At 40.7% G+C, this 17,396-nt stretch overlaps 1 protein-coding gene across 1 annotated transcript in view; it reads left to right on the top strand.

Moving 5' to 3' along the window:
- Nucleotides 1-16: 16 nt before the first annotated feature.
- eloal (elongin A, like) overlaps nucleotides 17-17,396 on the top strand; it is a 66,527-nt gene continuing 49,147 nt past the window's right edge. Inside the window, exons 1-3 of the mRNA XM_080193241.1 lie at nucleotides 17-121; nucleotides 11,523-11,579; nucleotides 16,867-16,979. Of these exons, the coding sequence (XP_080049367.1) occupies nucleotides 50-121; nucleotides 11,523-11,579; nucleotides 16,867-16,979 (242 nt within the window). The 5' untranslated portion in view covers nucleotides 17-49. The remainder of the gene's footprint in view (nucleotides 122-11,522; nucleotides 11,580-16,866; nucleotides 16,980-17,396) is intronic.

The raw sequence follows: 17,396 nt of genomic DNA, 5'->3' as shown, positions 1-17,396 counted from the left end.
TTCAGAGTAGCAGCTTCAGGAGACCCTGCTCACCAATGAGAAGCCAGGCATGGCAGAAGAGACAGTGCAAAATGTATTGCATCTGAAAGACCGTCTTCTCAAGGTCAGCGACTCAAATAAGGTGTGTTGGTCAGTTGTCACTTCCACAGTGAATTGCGACCTCCCCCTTCTCAACTGGAGTTGTTCACAGAGCATTATAATAGTTACCTACGCTGGCAGGAGTACGGGCTTAAGGGTTAGTAGCTCAGGAAGAGAAAGTTGACCGAGTAGTTGAGTTCTGAGGTAGATACAGTCACCGTGTGCTGTAGAACTTCATGAAGCAGTAGTGTTTCTAGATTAGTGTTAAAGTAGGTACTTGAAAATCATTGAGAATACTTTTTGCACCTGAAGCAACGTTTCCTGGATTATTGACAGATCCAGAGCTGTCTGACTGTGATGTATGCCAACCTAGAAAGGAGGAAAAGCTGGTCTAGTATCTCCAACAGAATTTGACGCAATTCCACGTCCATGTTTGCAACTCCAAACCAGCTCTGAATGGACACCGTGCTCTACCAATGCATTGAAAATGGGAGGTACGGCGGGGGGGTGGGGGGGACAGGGTCATGGGACTGTCACAATATGAATTGCAGATATACCCAACATTCATTTCTGGTGGAGAAATTATAAGTTATTTTGCTTCTATGTTATGCATAGAAAAGCTGCGCTACAGAAAGAAGCCATTTAATCCATTGTGTCTGTGCCAGCTAAAAGAAGAAGAAAATTAAACTAGCTGCTCACTTTAATCCTACCTGGTCTGCAGCCTTGCAGGTTACAGCACGTCAGATGCAGATGTCTGCTTTTAAATAAAAAGTTATTGGTCCATTACTGGATCATACCAAACATTTAGAAGCCTGGTCCAGTATGATAGCACTGTGGTCTCTCTGTCTCTCTCTCTCACCCTGTGTTTCTGACTATACTGACTGCAGTCTCCCTTGGTACTTGTAACTGCATTGTTACTAAATCTGACAAGGCCTCTCCCTCTGTGAATATCCTTCCCTGAAAAGGATACCAACCATTTTGCAAACTAAGTGGTGTTACAAATACCTTCCCAACTTCTGTTGTTCTATTAAATGATTTGAGTCTTGTATTTGTATTGGGGTCACCTATCTACTTATAAGGTTCTTTAGAAAAATGTTCAAGTACCCAGTTAACTCAAGATAAACTTATTGATCAAATTCTGCAGAAAACCGCTTCTGTTTAGCATATTAGCCATCTTTCACATATAATAGAAAACCAAGCCAAATAGTGCCTGATTGGGTATTGCCAGCATTTTCTGTTTTATATCAATCAGTGAAGAGTATTTTTTCAAAAATTTTCCAAAAGTTAGGTTTTAAGCAAGTGAATGGTGAAGAGGATAAAAAAAGAACAAGTGAGAAAGTTCTTTTATAAGGTGGAAGAAAGGAAAGATTAAATGATGAAAGAGTTGGTGGCAAAGGGAGTGGTAATGAGACAAGTAAGGAAACAAAAGATGTGTCTAGAGGAGGTGTGACTGGCAGAATGATGAACAACTTGCATTTGAAAGCAAAAGTAGAGAAAAACTGAATGTGAAATTGGAACTTGCGTGTGGATTGAGGAAACAAAATGAAGGCAGAGATTACGAACAGGAATTATTGAACTCGGCTTAAATTTTTTGATCAGCATTGGTACTACTGTTTCTGACAATGATCACACAGAAAAGTACACCATATATCCTGGTTAGATATATAAAAGTCAGAGTTCTCTTTCACTGTGGAGAAGAACTTCTTCACACAGGAATCCATGTAGGGACATGGGGGAAAAAAATCAGTGCAGCAATCACACCCATTTTGCAACATTACTTTGATCCTCTTCATTCATTGCAATTCATATGCTGATCTTCCTTCCACACCAAAGCAAATTCATGACTCTACGGTTTCACTTTACTCTACCCTAGGCATTCTTCAGTGGGCCCATAAGCTGTCATCTTAGAGAATCTAGCTGTTGTTCCTTTAGCCCACCCTATCTACTTGCCACCCATGATTGCACGATGTTTACAGCACTGACGTAGGCCATCGGTCTTTCTCCAATCCTATCCTATCCTAATTATTTTATTTGAAATGTTAAACAGAGCCTATGTTTTGAGTGAACTTAAAAAATTCAATAGCTCGAGTTAAAGAAAAAATTGGAATTTCTTGGTGTCCAGCAGAAATTTATTCTGAAATGGCCACCAGTAAAAACAGATTGCCATGGCCTCTGAAACAGAAGGTTTTTATTTCAAGATCTACCCCAGGACTTGAGCACAAACATCAAAGTTGACACTCTTGTGTTGCAATATTGAAGGATTGCGACAGTGAGAGGTATCATTGGATGATATGTTAAACCAAGGCCTGGTCTGCCCACTCAGATGGATATAAAAAAAGCCATGGCACTATTTCATGGAAGAATATTGCTTGAAAAAAGACACATAATCAAAGTTTTTTTTGTCTTGCGCTCATCAGAAGAATTTGCAAGCATACCAAATGAAAGGGAACAACAAATTATACTTTTATGAGAAAGGAATGCTCATCAGTTGGCAAATGGACTCTGCTTGGTAGAGATGTTGTCATAGAGAATAGGTAAGCAGGCAGATAGACTCTGGTCAAGTCATTGGCTGAAATGAAGTACTTTTGAAGTGTAGTCGTTCTTGTAATGCAGGGATTGTGTGCATAGCTAACTGCCACAAGCAGCAGTGTGATGACTAGAGAATTGTTTGCATGATATTGATTGGGAAGTAATTAAGATACATGTTTGTTAAACTTTATGCATATTTCTCATGTTTCCTTGCATAACAGTGGTGACTTCAAAGGTATTTAAATGACTGCAAAACAGTTGGGAAATCCTAAGGTTGTGAAAAGCATCATGAAAGTGACAGTTTGTTAATTTCTAGTTCTCTATTCTTGGCGTGCCAAAAGCTGCTTTATTTCTGTTTTCGAAGGCCTGTAACTTCCAGCTCCCCAGCATTGGATTTGGGGGATACCCCAAAGATGTGCTGGAGAATTTTCTGGGAAGGGTTTACCTGGCAATCATCCAAAAGTGCTAACTTGCTCTGGACATTGCACTGCACTGGGAACCATCTGACGAAGTGATTTTAAATTGCCAACTTCAGATGATTCTGCCAGTTTTACACTCGTAGTTGCTCCAAAAGAATTACAAGGAAAAAAGCACTTGTAACTTTAGAGTAACTATTTAAGGCCCAGATCAAGCCCCACTCTCTACTGTTTGAAGCTCCACATACCATTCATTTACCTTAGAAACTTACTGTTTCCTTTTCAATGGGACCTTCTCTGAACCACTTCTAATGTATATGCATCTTTCCTTAAATACTGTACATAATTCTCCAGATGTGGTCTCAACAAATCCCTGTATAACTGAAGCATAACCTCCCTATATTTGTAATCAATTCCCCTCAAAATAAATGACAACTTTCTATTAGTTTTCCTACTTACTTGCTGTACATGTACTAGCCTCTTGTGATTCATGCACGAGGACACCCAGATCCCTGTGCACTCAGAGCTTTGCGATCTCTCACCAGTTAAGTAATAAGCTTTTTTTATTCTTCCTGCCAAAATGGACAATTTCACATTTGCCCACATTATAATCCATTTGCCTGAGTTTTGTCTACTCCCTTAACCTATGTCACTTTGTAGACTCCACTTCACAGTTTACTTCCCTACCTTTCTTTGTGTCCTCAGCAAATTTAGCAACCACTCTTCAGTCCCTTCATTCAAGTCATTTACATAAAGTGTAAAAAGTTGCGACTCAGCATTGATTCTAACTTATCTTCAATTCATGCCAGTGTGTTACCCCCTACACCATCACCTTTTAATTTAAACAATAACTTTGGATGTGGCACCTTGTCAAATACCTTCTGTTGAAGGCAATTGCACTTTTAAACATGCTGCTGCCTCCATGAAATTCAGATGTTGTGCACTGTGTCCTGCCCCTGTTCCTCCTCCTAGTGAAAATGGTAGATTTTCGGGGCAGAACTTCCAGGTTTGGGCCTTTGGTGACATTTTGACTAAGGCGCAGAACCCATCCTCACCGAGACTCAGTGAAAATTCAGGCCTTCATTATCAGCTTTCACAATAAGGAATCTGAGTTAAATACCAGAGAAATGAGTACAACTAAATAATAAATCTAGAGAAGGAACCTACTCGATCCATTCATAGCACATTTCAGTCATCAACAGGACATCCCAAAGTGCTTCACAGCCAATTAAGTGCTTTTGTTTGGAAGTGTTATCATGGTTACAGTACAGGAAAAAACAGTGCTGGAGAAATATCCAGCGTTCCACCTATAATAACCTCACCAAGGCCAGTACAACGGTGCTTTACTGAAATAAAGGAAAGGACTCAGTTTGTGGCTAACAATAACTCAAGCCAATGCCATGGACCTACAATACCTCAGATCATGCATTTTAAACTCCTGTTCCTCTTCCCTCGATGAGGAAACATTCGCTGCACGAAGCCCATGGGACGATCTGTTAATGGTGCCCTGTGTATTTTGTGGCCACTAAAACACCACCCCAGGATATTAGAGGAAATGTCATGATTGGAAAATGGCCAATTTCACTCCTAAGGAGGGTAGGAGACAGGAAGTATGAAATAATACTGCCATTAGCTTTTGAAAAGGGAACTAACATGACAAGTAGGACAGTGTCCATCGATGTTAGATAAAATGGACTTGCAGATGACATTTCTCAAGATTTTTGTATTAAGAGACTGTTAACAAGTGGTGAAAGCACTAGAGACTGGAGGCAACCTGCTGGTTTGGATAGGGAGTTAGATTGGCGATCAGAGACAGTACAACGATAATGGGTATGTACTCTTAATGCCAGAGAAAATATATATATTTTTTAATTCATCTGCCGGACATGGCCGTTGCTGGCTGGCCGACGTTTATTGCTCATCCCTAGTTGCCCAGGAGTAGTTGAGTCGACCACATTGCTGTCGCTCTGGAGTCGTGTGTAGGCCAGACCAGGTAAGGACAGCAGACTCCTTTCCCTAAAGAACATGAATGAACCAAATGGGTTTTTCTGATAATCGACAATGGTTTCATGCTGATGTTTGCACAATGTTCAGCATCGTTTGCAGTCTGTGCCCATATGCAGAAAGACCTGGACAACATTCAAATTTGAGCTGATAAGAGACAAGTACCATTCATGCCATATGCAGACAATGACCGCCTCCAACAAGTGAAATTCTGCCCATTTCCTCTTGACATTCAATGGCATTACCAGCACTGAATCCCCCACACTCAACATCCTGGGAGGGTTAACATTTCAGAGCAAGAAGGTTTGAGAGTAGGGATATTTTTCTTTTAATTGTACAGGGTGTTGGTGAGGTATTATGTGCAGTCAGTGAGAGTGAGAGGGGATCTCATAGAATCATAAAATTCCTACAGTAAAGAAGGAAGCCATTTTGGTCCATCAAATGTGCACTGACAACAATCCCACCCAGCCATAACCCCACATAATTGCTCCACTAATCCCTCAAACCTACGCGTCCTGGGACATGAAGGGGCTATTTATCCTGGCAAATCAACCTAACCCACACATCATTGGACTCAAAGAAACTTAGAAACAGGATTAGACAAATTGATTCAGAAAGAACGTTCCTGATAGTGGTGGAGTCCAGAACTAGGGGTCGTAGTTTGAGGATAAGGGTAAACCTCACTGAGGTGAGGAAAAAAAATTTCTTCACCCAAAGAGTGGTGAATCTGTGGAATTCACTTGCATAAAAAGAAGCTGTGATTTCAAGAAGAAATTGAATATAGCTCTTGGGGTTAAAGGGATCAAGGATATGGGGAAAAGCAGGATCAGAATATTGAATTTAATGATCAGCCATGATCAAAATGAATGGTGGAGCAGACTCAAAAGGGCTAAATAGCCCCCTACCCCTTCTATTTTCTACGTAACTCACCTCCTGATTTTCCCACCATAGCGGGTCGGATCTCAAACAATGATGAGACAGAGTATAGGAAAGAGTGAGAGAATTTGGTGAACTGGTGTGACAACAATAATCTCTCCCTCAATGTTAACAAAACGCAGAAGATAGTCATTGACTTCAGGAAGCATAGTGGAAAACATGCACCATCAATGAGGATGAGGTAGAAATGGTCAAGAGCTTCAAGTTTTTAGGTGTCCAGGTCAACAACCTATCCTGGTCCCCCATACTGACACTATAGTTAAGAAAACCCACCAACATCTCTACTTTCTCAGAAGACTAAGGAAACTTTGCATGTCGCTATGGCTCTCACCAACTTATACAGATGTACCATAGAAAGCATTGTTTCTGTCATTTCACAGCTTGGCACGGCTCCTGCTCTGCCCAAGACTGCAAGAAATTATAAAGGGTCGTGAATGAAGCCTAATCCATCATGCAAAACAACTTCCCATCCATTGACTCTGTCTACACTTCCTGCTGCCTTGGAAAAGCACCAGCATAATTAAGGACCCCATGCACACCAAATATACTCTCTTCCATCAGGAAAAAGATACAAAAGTCTGAACACGCATAGTGATTCAAGAACGGCTTCTTCACTGCTGCTATCAGACTTTTGAATGGACCTACCTCACACAAAGTTGATCTTTCTCTACACCCTAGGTATGACTGTAACATTACATTCTGCACTCTCTTTTCCTTCGCAGTGAACAGTATGCTTTGTATAGCGTGCAAGAAACAATACTTTTCACTGTATACCAATAGATGTGACAATAAATCATATCGAAGCGCGATCACTATCTACGAGGCAGAAGTCTGATAGCTCCAAAAACACTCATGAAACTTGATACTGATTTGGTATATTATTGTCACATGTATTGGTACACATGAAAAGCATTGTTTCTTGTGTGCTATCCAGGAAAAAGCAACCAGCTTGATTGGCACTACATCTATTAGCTTACATTTCCATTCCCTCCACCACTGATGTACTGCATAGTAAGAATTCTCACAACACCAGGTTAAAGTCTAACAGGTTTATTTGGTAGCAAAAGCCACTAACTTTCAAAGCACTGCCCCTTCATCAGGTGAGTGGCAGTGCTCCAAAAGATAGTAGCTTTTGCTACCAATTAAATCTGTTGGACTGTAACCTGATGTTGTGAGACTTCTTACTTAAGTTGAACGTATGTGGCAGAGAACCGATTTAGCCATTCACTGACAGATCCAGCTGGACTGCAGTGTTTCTGTTCCAGGATCACCCTGATGTCTCCTGCACCCTCTTGCTAAACAAGTGCGAGGAGAAATGAATTTCTGTTGCTAACATCGAGACCATCCTATCAGATGCCTCTTTCTCTTCCTTCCCTTCCACTAGCCCACTACATCAAGTTTCCTTTATAGTTGCTGTTAGGGCCCTGAGGCCAGATTTTCTATATTTTTTGTACTATTTCTCCTCACTCTCTCCTTCCCCAAATGCATCTTGTCCATGAGACTCAGCTCCTGCACCTATGACCCAAGTCCCACTAAACAGCTGACCAACCAACTTCCAATCCTGGCTCCCATGTAAGCTGATATTGTTAATGGTTATCTATTTTCTCCTCTCCACTTCTATCTCACTTCTCTCCTTTAAAACACACCTTGAACCCTACCTCTGAGCACATTTTTGTAATTGATAAGTCCTTTCTTTAATTTGTTCACAGGACTTGGACATTGTTGGTCAGGCTGGCATTTTTTTGCCCACCCTAAATTGTTTGCAAAACTGAGTAGTAAGCCACTCATCTTGAGATGCTGCAGTCCATGTGGTGTAGGTACTCCCACAGTGCTCTTGGGAAGGGAGTCCCAGGATTTGACTCAGCAACAGCAAAGGAACAGCAATATTGTTCCAAGTCAGAATGGTATGTGGCTTAGAACATAGAACATTACAGCGCAGAACAGGCCCTTCGGCCCACGATGTTGCACCGACCAGTTAAAAAACAATGACCCTCTAACCTAAACCAATCCCTTTTCATCCATAAACCTATCCATGGATCTCTTAAACGCCGCCAAACTAGGCGCATTTACAACTGCAGCAGGCAGGGCATTCCAATCCGTCACCACCCTCTGGGTAAAGAACCTACCCCTGACATCTGTCCTATAACTACCCCCCCTTAATTTAAAGCCATGCCCCCTCGTGCTAGCTTTCTCCATCCAAGGAAAAAGGCTATCACTATCCACCCTATCTAAACCTCTAATCATCTTATATGTTTCAATAAGATCCCCTCTTAGCTGCCTTCTTTCTAGCGAAAACAACCCCAAATCCCTCAGTCTCTCCTCATTGGAGGTGAACTTACAGGTGATAGCAATTTCATGTATTTTCTGTCCGTGTCCTTGGTAGTGAAGGTCAAGGGATTGGAAGGTGTTGTTGTAAGAGCCTTGGTGAGTTGCTACAGTGCATCTTGTGGATGGTACACATTGCTGCCACTATGCAGTACTGATGTGGAGATGCCGGCGTTGGACTAGGGTAACCGCAGTAAGACGCCTTAACTTAAGGGAGTGAAGATGAAGGCCATATCAGGTGGAAGGATTAGGGTGGGTGAGAGTAATGTGTTTAACAGGGGCTGGGCATCCAAGATGAAGCTGCTGGTAAGGTTGGGCAGACTTGTAGCTGCAGAAATGGCATGGTGGATGGAGGGTCAGAGTTGACATTGCTATTTTAAAAATGCAAGGATGTTTTTCCAGGAACAGATAAAGTAGCTTTAGGGTGTAGGTTGGGGTTGTGGGAAAGGTGGAGTGTTATGCAATAAACGAATCAGAGATGGCCCAATCCGCAATTCCGATGAAGGGACTTGTGAGGCTACGTCGGGTGGCAAAGTCAAGGGAGCAGTTATGATGTAGAATGGAGAGTTTATTTGGAGGGAGAGCTTAAAACAGGAGAGGCAACATGGACTGGAGGTGAGGGGGTTGGTTGCAGTGTTTGTGGGGATGGTGGGGTGGATGGGTAAGAAAGGAAGATGGAGGTTGAAATCACCCAAGTTGCTTAGTACAGAGGCTAAGGAAGGAAAATAGTGAAGGTAGTTCAGTGAGAAATGTTTTCTGCTACTTCCGGGTGGTCACAAATTAAGATCTTAATGGAGGCTGGAGGGGTAGGGTGGAATAACGTGTGATCCTGAAAGGAGCAAATGCTTGGCGGGGGCGGGGGGGGGGGGAGAGTGGTGGTGAAGAGAGAGAGTGTCTGTGAAATGTGCCTTATCTGTCCTCATCAAAAGCATAGTTTTGTTAACTCCCAGATGAACTGTCTACATTGACAGTTTCTGGTACTTTGTTTAAAATGCTTGTCTTTTTGTATGCTTGTTCTTGACTGGATTAGACATGCTACAGGAACTTGTCATGTTGGAAAAAGATGGAAAGTCAATAGTTGTGTTGAGGAAAGAGAAATCTAACTTAAGACTAGTGCTGTCTTAATGCGGTTTTGTGATAAGCCTCTTAAAGCATCTATGTGTGAAGCCAATAGCTCTCACTGAAAATGGAATGGAGTGAGTGAGGGAGATGCAGGAATAAAGAAAATACTGCACACTAATTTTTATCTAGTTCTTAGGTAACCATGTCAATAATACTTGAAGTTCACCGTAAAGAAAAAAGATGACCCCGTGTATCTATTCTGCAATCAAGCTTAAATTGAAACAAGAAATAAAAGCACTGAAGAGCATATTTTCAAATCATGCTCAAAAAAAGAAATACTATTTATCTAGCTCCCTTCATGACCTCGGGATATCCCTAAGTGCCTTATAGCTAACTAAGTGCTTTTAATATGTAGTTAATGTTGTAATGTCGCTGAAAGCTGCTCAGCTCCATATTTTTCCTCTTCTGGTTTAGTAACTCATAGCTCCAAACTCTTGACAGCTGTGCATAGTTTTTGCTGTTGTAAGTTGTACACATTCCACATAGAATAGATGAATTTGACATTGATGAGCCTCACTCACAATGCAGAGCCAATATTCTGTGAATTTACCAGCTAGATGAAGCCAGAATGCAAGTTATATGCATCTTTTGTTCCACACACATTAGCATTTTAATACAGAAAAAAGATACATCTTAATTTATAAATGCTTCTCAATTTTATAGGTTAAAAGGGGCTGAGTATTTTCATCTTTGTCTTTAATATTTTAAAAATGCATTATAGGAATACATAAAATAACTGAACTCTGAGACATCACTGTCCTGAAGTTGTGAATTAAATATTTTATGTCCCCTCATCTAATTTTAACAAACCTCCTGTGTGGTTCTGTTGTTACCAGTTTATTTCAAAGTCATAAAATCATATGAAATTGTCACTTGTATACCAAGTATTACAATAATTGTACTTGTGTTATTAGTTGACATTTATTAGCCAGGGGTTTTGAGTCTTGTTTCTGTTCTTGCTTTCCTTTTACAAGTATTTCTTACTTCCTTTTCTCCTCTTCCCTCTTCCTCCCAACATGTCCACTCTTATTCCATTCACTAATTCCACAGTCATAAAAGCAGATGAAGGATTCTGTTAGTGCTGCTGCCAAGGAATGTGAAATTTGTACTGTCGCCTTTTTAGTGAATTGCTTGGTATCTACTTGATGATTAAGAATGTGTTGGATGGACATGGTGTTTCCTACATTCTGTGCTGCAAATACAAAGTACAGTTTGCATGCTGAAGCAAGTTATGCAACTACTTTATATGCACCTTACGTCTTCGTAGAAGAATACAAATGCACCATCCAAAGGCTAATGGAACTCGATCTCTGAGATTAACCCTTTACTGTGAAGCTTTGGTGAACATGAGAATGAAGATACACATAGTAAGGAAGTGAAAGTGAGAATACTGAAATCATAGCTGTAAAATTATCTGACAGTCCTGTCCTTCTGAGCATGCCTGCCACCATCTTCTGCTAATCCATCTGATGTTAAGAGTTTTCAGCAGGCAGATTCCAGTGACTGCTGTCAATGATTCAGTATAGTACACTTAGAACAATTCTTGTTAAATGGAACGTATCCTGATTTATCTGGTGTCCTTGATGTTTTGTTGCTGTGAACATTGGGATTTTCATTTCAGCAGCATTTGTTGTGAGCTTGCTTTTGCAAAAGATCAGAATTGAGGCCAGCCCTGGTGAGGTCATGCTATTTTTTGCTGCCTGTGTAACTGCTATCATTTTTAAGTTGCTCATTTATAGTCTATGGTAAAAGGAGTAGGCCAATCCAGCATTCCCATAGATAGCCACTGAGCTCATTGCAAACTCAGCCATTCCATGATTCCAAAAGAACAGGGAGTCATTTGCCATACATCATACTTTTGCCAATAACATTTATTGAGTTTTAAAATTTAGTATTATTAAATATTTCTATTCTAGTTAACATGTTTTTAAACACTGTTGGAAACCATGCTTTTGTGTTTTACTTGTAAAAATTATGCCAGGCTAATTTAAGGATTATGATTTGCTGCAAATTGTTTTCCCTCTTTAACATCCATTCAGATTCCTTGAGTTAATACCAAGATAATACCTTCCTTGAGTTCCTTCTAAAGCATCAATTTGTGATCTCTTCTAGGTTCTGAAATTGTTGAAGCAATTGCAAGAGTTGCATATCACAGTTGATATTCTGGTGGTAAGACACAATATCTGTATAAAACATTTTCTCAATTTAATTGCGTTCTGTTCTGTTCAGCAATTTGTGCAAAAATGTTAGAGAAAATATTTCCTGGGTGTAAACCTCTGATGAGTCACGTAACTATTTTGTAAGGAAATGAGAAACTTTACAGTTGTTTGTGCAAAACATTTGGTACGTTATAGACCTGCACTAGTTCCTGAGAGCAAGAACATTTTTAAAAATACTGTGACAGCAACTCACCCACAGCATACTTCTAAACATACCACAAACAATGGCAGATGGTAATGTTTGTTGTAAAGCATCATTTTGCAAGATATGTTTAATTACAGGTCAACTGAATTCAAGAACAGCCATAGAAAAACTTCAAAAAATCTTTGGAATTGTCGTTGGTGTATTAGTTTACAAAACAATTTTCTTTGCAAAACTGAGCCAAACATCCAAGAATGTCTGTTTACACAGTATAAAAGAAATTATGGTACATTAGCTATCCTCTCTTCTCTAGGCAGCATCCATGATTATTATTTGAGGGTTTCTGCACCACAACTCATGTAATGGTTTTACTGCAGGACAAGCCCCAAGTCTAACTCAGCCAGAATGGAGATTAGACTGGGCAGTGTTGGAGTTATCCTGAATGACACACGAAGCCACCCGGACAAGTGGGTTAACCACAGTTAATCCAGCAGACTAGCTATAAATTACTTAACACTAAACTTGTTCTGCTAACAGGCAGATTGGAAAAAGCATTGTATTGGCATAAAACAGAAAAGTGACTTGAAGTTTACGAATGACTAAAAGCAAGGCAATCAAAAAGCAATTCCGTTGAGAGAAATTACTTAATTTAAACTTGGCAATCTGGTTGTTTCCTATGATTTACCATTGGTCACCACTTCCTTTTTTAACTTGGAATAATGTATAATTTACAACTTTCCCACTCTACCACCAGTTGAGAGCTTTTAAGCGGGCAAGGATCTCATCCCCCTGGCACTCGCATTCCCCTAGCAGCAGGTGTGGGCTTCGCATCACAGGAAACATGAAAAATAAATCCTGTTGGAGTTGCTTGTGGGCTTATGGGCATGGGGTGGTGCAAGGGGTCCCTCATGCAAAAATTTTCAATACACATGTGAGAAATGAATGGAGGTGGCCGGGGGTTGGGGGGGGGGGCGGTGGTGGTGTTCACTGTCAAATGTCTAGCCATCTTACAATCCTCTCTTGCTCTATCATCAACTTGTGACTTGAGTTCAGTGGCAATCCTGGACCTTGGGTGGGTGCAGCCAACACCTGTTGGTGCTACTGAGCAATGAAGAGAGAACAGCAGATCACGGAAGGCAGAACCTTTGCCCCCAAGAGCCCTTGATCCTGTATAAAGACTCACACTTGCTCTATTGAAATTGTTAAATTCTATCTTTGGGCCAGTAGTCAGCTGCTCCTCCCAAGCATGCTACACTTGCACGTGGCATCCCAAATGATCCACCAACTGCTTTTCATAATTTTAATTTCTAAAAGAAATCTGCCCAATTTGCATTTCAATTAGTGAAACCTATTTGCTTTTAACCAGCTCCCCAGAGAGTTTGTCTCATTTAATTCTTTGTGTGCTTTTCTTCTGAGTCCTTGATGATTTCTCTGTGTGCACCATTACAAACCAGCACGATACTATGTCTATATTTAGAATAGTAAAAGTATTTGAGTGTGTGCCAGACTTAATCACGTGCACAGAAAACATCAGAACAAAAGCTTCACATTTTAATAATGGAGCCAAATGCCAACTGATTAGAAAACAGTGGCACTTTCAAATCTGATTGAACTTTTAACCTTGTGTGTGAAAAATAATTGAAAGCTTGTAGAGTGGGCAGGGATTTGTTTTACCTTGAGAGATTATGGAATAAACTTGAGTTCATTTTACTGTAGCTATATGCAGGTTTCAGTCCATGTCTTTTTTTTTTGCTGCCAGCGATCTATTCTTCAGATTCTGACCATGTTGTCCATTTTAAAAAAAAAAGCTCCATCATTGGCCCTTGGGCAGACCTGTTTTTCCCCAGCAAAGCAAATCAAATTTTGCTTCACCTTCTTGTGAGGGGGAAGAAGAGACCTTGAAACACCGCAACTTTCAGATTTTTGTACTTCTCACTACATTGACCAGCAGTCATCTCAACTAAGTTTCTTTGCTGGTCTTGTTGGTGCACATGGTTCTTTTTCACTCTTTTTGACACACAACATTGCTTCTGACAATCATTCACGCACAAGAAAAATGCTTGTCTACATCATACAAAAGCCATGATCTCAAATGTTACCTATGATGATGTGTTCCTACTAACTGGTTAGCCAACTTTGGCAGGTTGTTACCAGTTTTGAATCTGTATTGAATCTCATGGTTTCCGTATGTATTAATGATTTCCGTATGTATTAAATGAGTAAAGGGATACCTCAAGACCACCTTATTGCTGGAAGATAATGTGGGAAAAGAGCATCGAACTATAATTGTGATATACTTTTCTATTCCGATTTTTATACCTTCCATTTAAAGAAGGAATCATTTTCTGTAAGTATGGCTCTCAAACTTGATTTTAAAAAGTACAATAAACTGGTGATGCGAGATATATCTTGAGTCATAAGACTGGGAGAAGGCATCCTACTGCTTTCAGCCTTACGTGGTCTCCTTTGTTTCAAACTACATCTCACCTTGGCACTTTCTGGTTTCTTTTGGATTGACTGACAGCACTGGAAATGTGAAAAGATTGCAGTAGTCAAACAGCATGCACGAGTGTGCAACTCGCTGCTAATTCTGGTCAATGCCAAAACCAAACTCATCTCTTTGTAACTACTTGGAGCCAGCACCCCAACTATGAACGTGCAGCGCAGCACCGCCCCTCCTCCACCCCCCAAACAGCCTGCACTGTAATAATTGTAGGTTGTGAAAGTGGTTGAGCAGAAATAATGGTACTCAGGCTTATGTCACTAGATCTAGTGAAACTGCAAGTACCAGTTTTTATTTTGTTTTCAACTGCAAGCTGGCGATGTTGGTTCGAAATTTAAAGGGCAGGATATTTAAATTACTTGATAGTTCCAAAGAGTCTATGCACTTTTTATGCACGTTCATGTCTACTTTTAATAATCCCGAAGGGGTACCTGACCTCCAAAGAACTCTGGTAGGTTCAAACAATTTTCTCAAATGCCGGAAGCCCATGAGTCATGTCTCTAATGACCAAAATTGCTACAATTTTTGACTTTTAAATGTCCTGTTACCTCCATAAACAAATCTTGTAGGAAATATGATTTTCTTCCCCCACCCCCACTTTGACAAAAATAGTGGGTACCCAGTTTTGGGAACAGGATGTCTGGATTTAGGTTTGTGTCATTTTGACTAAGGCACAGAATCCATCAGACTCAGCGAACAGTCAGGCTTTAGTATCAGTTTTCACAAATAGAGTTGAGGAAATAAAGTACCCGAGATACGAGGAAAAACTAAAAATAAATCTGAGGAGGAACAGGTGAAGTGCAGTATTGGAGTAAGGAAACTGGAGTAGAGAATTGGTGCAATGACACAATCCTATTTGATCCCAGCCTTCATTGAGATAGGGTCTGTGGTGGTGACATGGTGGGGATACACTTCTGACATTGCTGCGCAAGCTCATATCTCTCATTTTGGGAAGAAGAGTACATGTCCGCGAAGGGGGACCGGACAGATTTGCAGTAACTATGGGAGTCTCCCTGCTGTCAGCATAGGGAAAATCTTTGCAAGAATCCTCCCCTCAGTGGCCTAGAAACTAGCTAATCATTGTGTAACTTTTGAGAGCCACAACAGACGTGATCTTCGGTCCATGGCTTAAGGAGTATACTCCTCAAATACCCTCCAAAAATTTGTTACCATCTTCCGCCCACTCCATGACGACTTGTAAGGAATCATTGATAATTTAAAATCACTTGGTGAAAAGATAGTTTAGGATTAACTTCCTTGCAGAACAAATGTGGAATATTTTGCCACAGGGAATGGATAGGGCATGCATCCCATTGTATCTCTTTAAAATTGCATATCTATTTGAAACATTGGTATACAGGACTTGGGAGCAAGAGTAGGCCATTGAGCCTGTCGCACTATTCAGCAAGATCATGGCTGATCTGGTAGTGGTCTCGCCTTCATTTTCTGGCCTGCCTGCCACGATCCTTGACTCTCTGTCTCTCGTCCATCAAAAATCTGCCTTAACTCTGTCTTGGAAACTTCAATGACCCAGCCACCATTGGTCTTTGGGGAAGAGAATTCGACACGCTGGGAATTCTGAAATAAAAGGGATTCTCCTCATGTCCATCTTAAAATGGAAGCCTGTTATTTTTAAACTATATCTATATCCCCTGGTTCTAGACTGAACCCTCCCTTTTTTTTCCCCCCTCCTCCCCCAATCTTGACACACACACAGGTGGAAACATTCTTTCAGTATTCAGCCTATAAGTTTTATTTATTACTGATACAAGTAGGCTTATATTAACACTGCAATGAAGTTGCTGTGACAATCCCTGAGTTGCCACACTCTGGCGCCTATTTGGGTAGCATGGCCAGTGCATCTCATGAGAATGTTTTTCAGACTGTGGAAGGAAATCCACGGGGAGAAAGTGCAGATTTTGCTTGGATGATGACCCAAGCTGGAAATCAAACACAGGTCCTTGGTGCTGTGAGGCAGTAGTGCTCGCCGCTGCACTGCCCTGCTGCTGTGTTAGTCGCTTTGACTATCAAATCACCTGAGGATCTTGTGTGTTTCAATGAAATCACCCCTTCTAAACTCCAATGGCTATGGCAATAAAATAATGGGACGTAAAGGTCTTTAGGGAACGAGTGACTTGTTTTATTATTTGAATTACTCTTATACAGGCGTGATGAAGCAAAATGGCTACCTTCTTGCTTATTTTGTACCATGTTGTCTCTTCTGTCACTTGTCGTGGATATCCTTGATACCGAGGCTATGTACAGTCTGAGGTGTTTATCTCAGTATTCGCATGCAAATATTTCACATTTTCTTTCTAGACTTCCAAAATGACCTGGAACTCCCCTTCACGGGGAAGCATTCTCTTTTGCTCATCTCTGTGAAAACTACTTTCAAAACTTCAAAAAAAGCCTGTAGATTTTTTTGTAATCCGACAGGTGTCTGTGACCTACCATACAATTACATTAGAACATGTTTCTAATACTTGGCCACAATTTAGATGTTGTAAAATTATTGACTCCCAAAGAAACAGTCACTCATTCTCACTAAGATTTTCAAGTTTGTCCGAATGACACTTTCTTTTGCTGTTGTAGGAAACTGGAATAGGTAAAACAGTAAATGGATTCAGGAAAAATGAAGTTGTTGGTGACCTTGCCAAAGAGTTGGTGTGCCGGTGGAAAAAACTAATTCCTGAGGAAACGTCCAGGTATTCTCTCTAATATATAGCTTCTGGGAGGAGTTTGAAATTGAGGTGCAAATTCTATTCCTGTGTATTGTGTCACCAGATTGGACTCATTTGGTGGAAGCAGCCAATAATGTGTAGATTAGGTGGATTAGCCATAGTAAATGAGTTATGGGGATAGGGAGGGGTGGTGGGCCCTGGGTAAAATGCTCTTTTGGAGAGTCGGTGCAGACTTGATGGGCCAAGTGGCCTCCTTCTGCACTGTAGGGAATCTGTGGAATTACAGAACCGCAAGTGGCTATAAAATGATGGTGAAAATATCACATGGAAAGATATGTATTGTGGAAACTTGAAGATTTTTAGCAAGGCATTTGACAAGGCCCAACATGGCAAATTAGTCAAAAAAGGTAAAAGCCCGTGGGATACAGGGTAATGTGGCAA

This window comes from Carcharhinus amblyrhynchos, chromosome 7 (genome assembly GCF_965287045.1).
Source record: "Carcharhinus amblyrhynchos chromosome 7, sCarAmb.v2.hapA, whole genome shotgun sequence".
NCBI lineage: Eukaryota > Metazoa > Chordata > Chondrichthyes > Carcharhiniformes > Carcharhinidae > Carcharhinus > Carcharhinus amblyrhynchos.
This window is presented reverse-complemented; position numbering and strand designations above follow the sequence as displayed.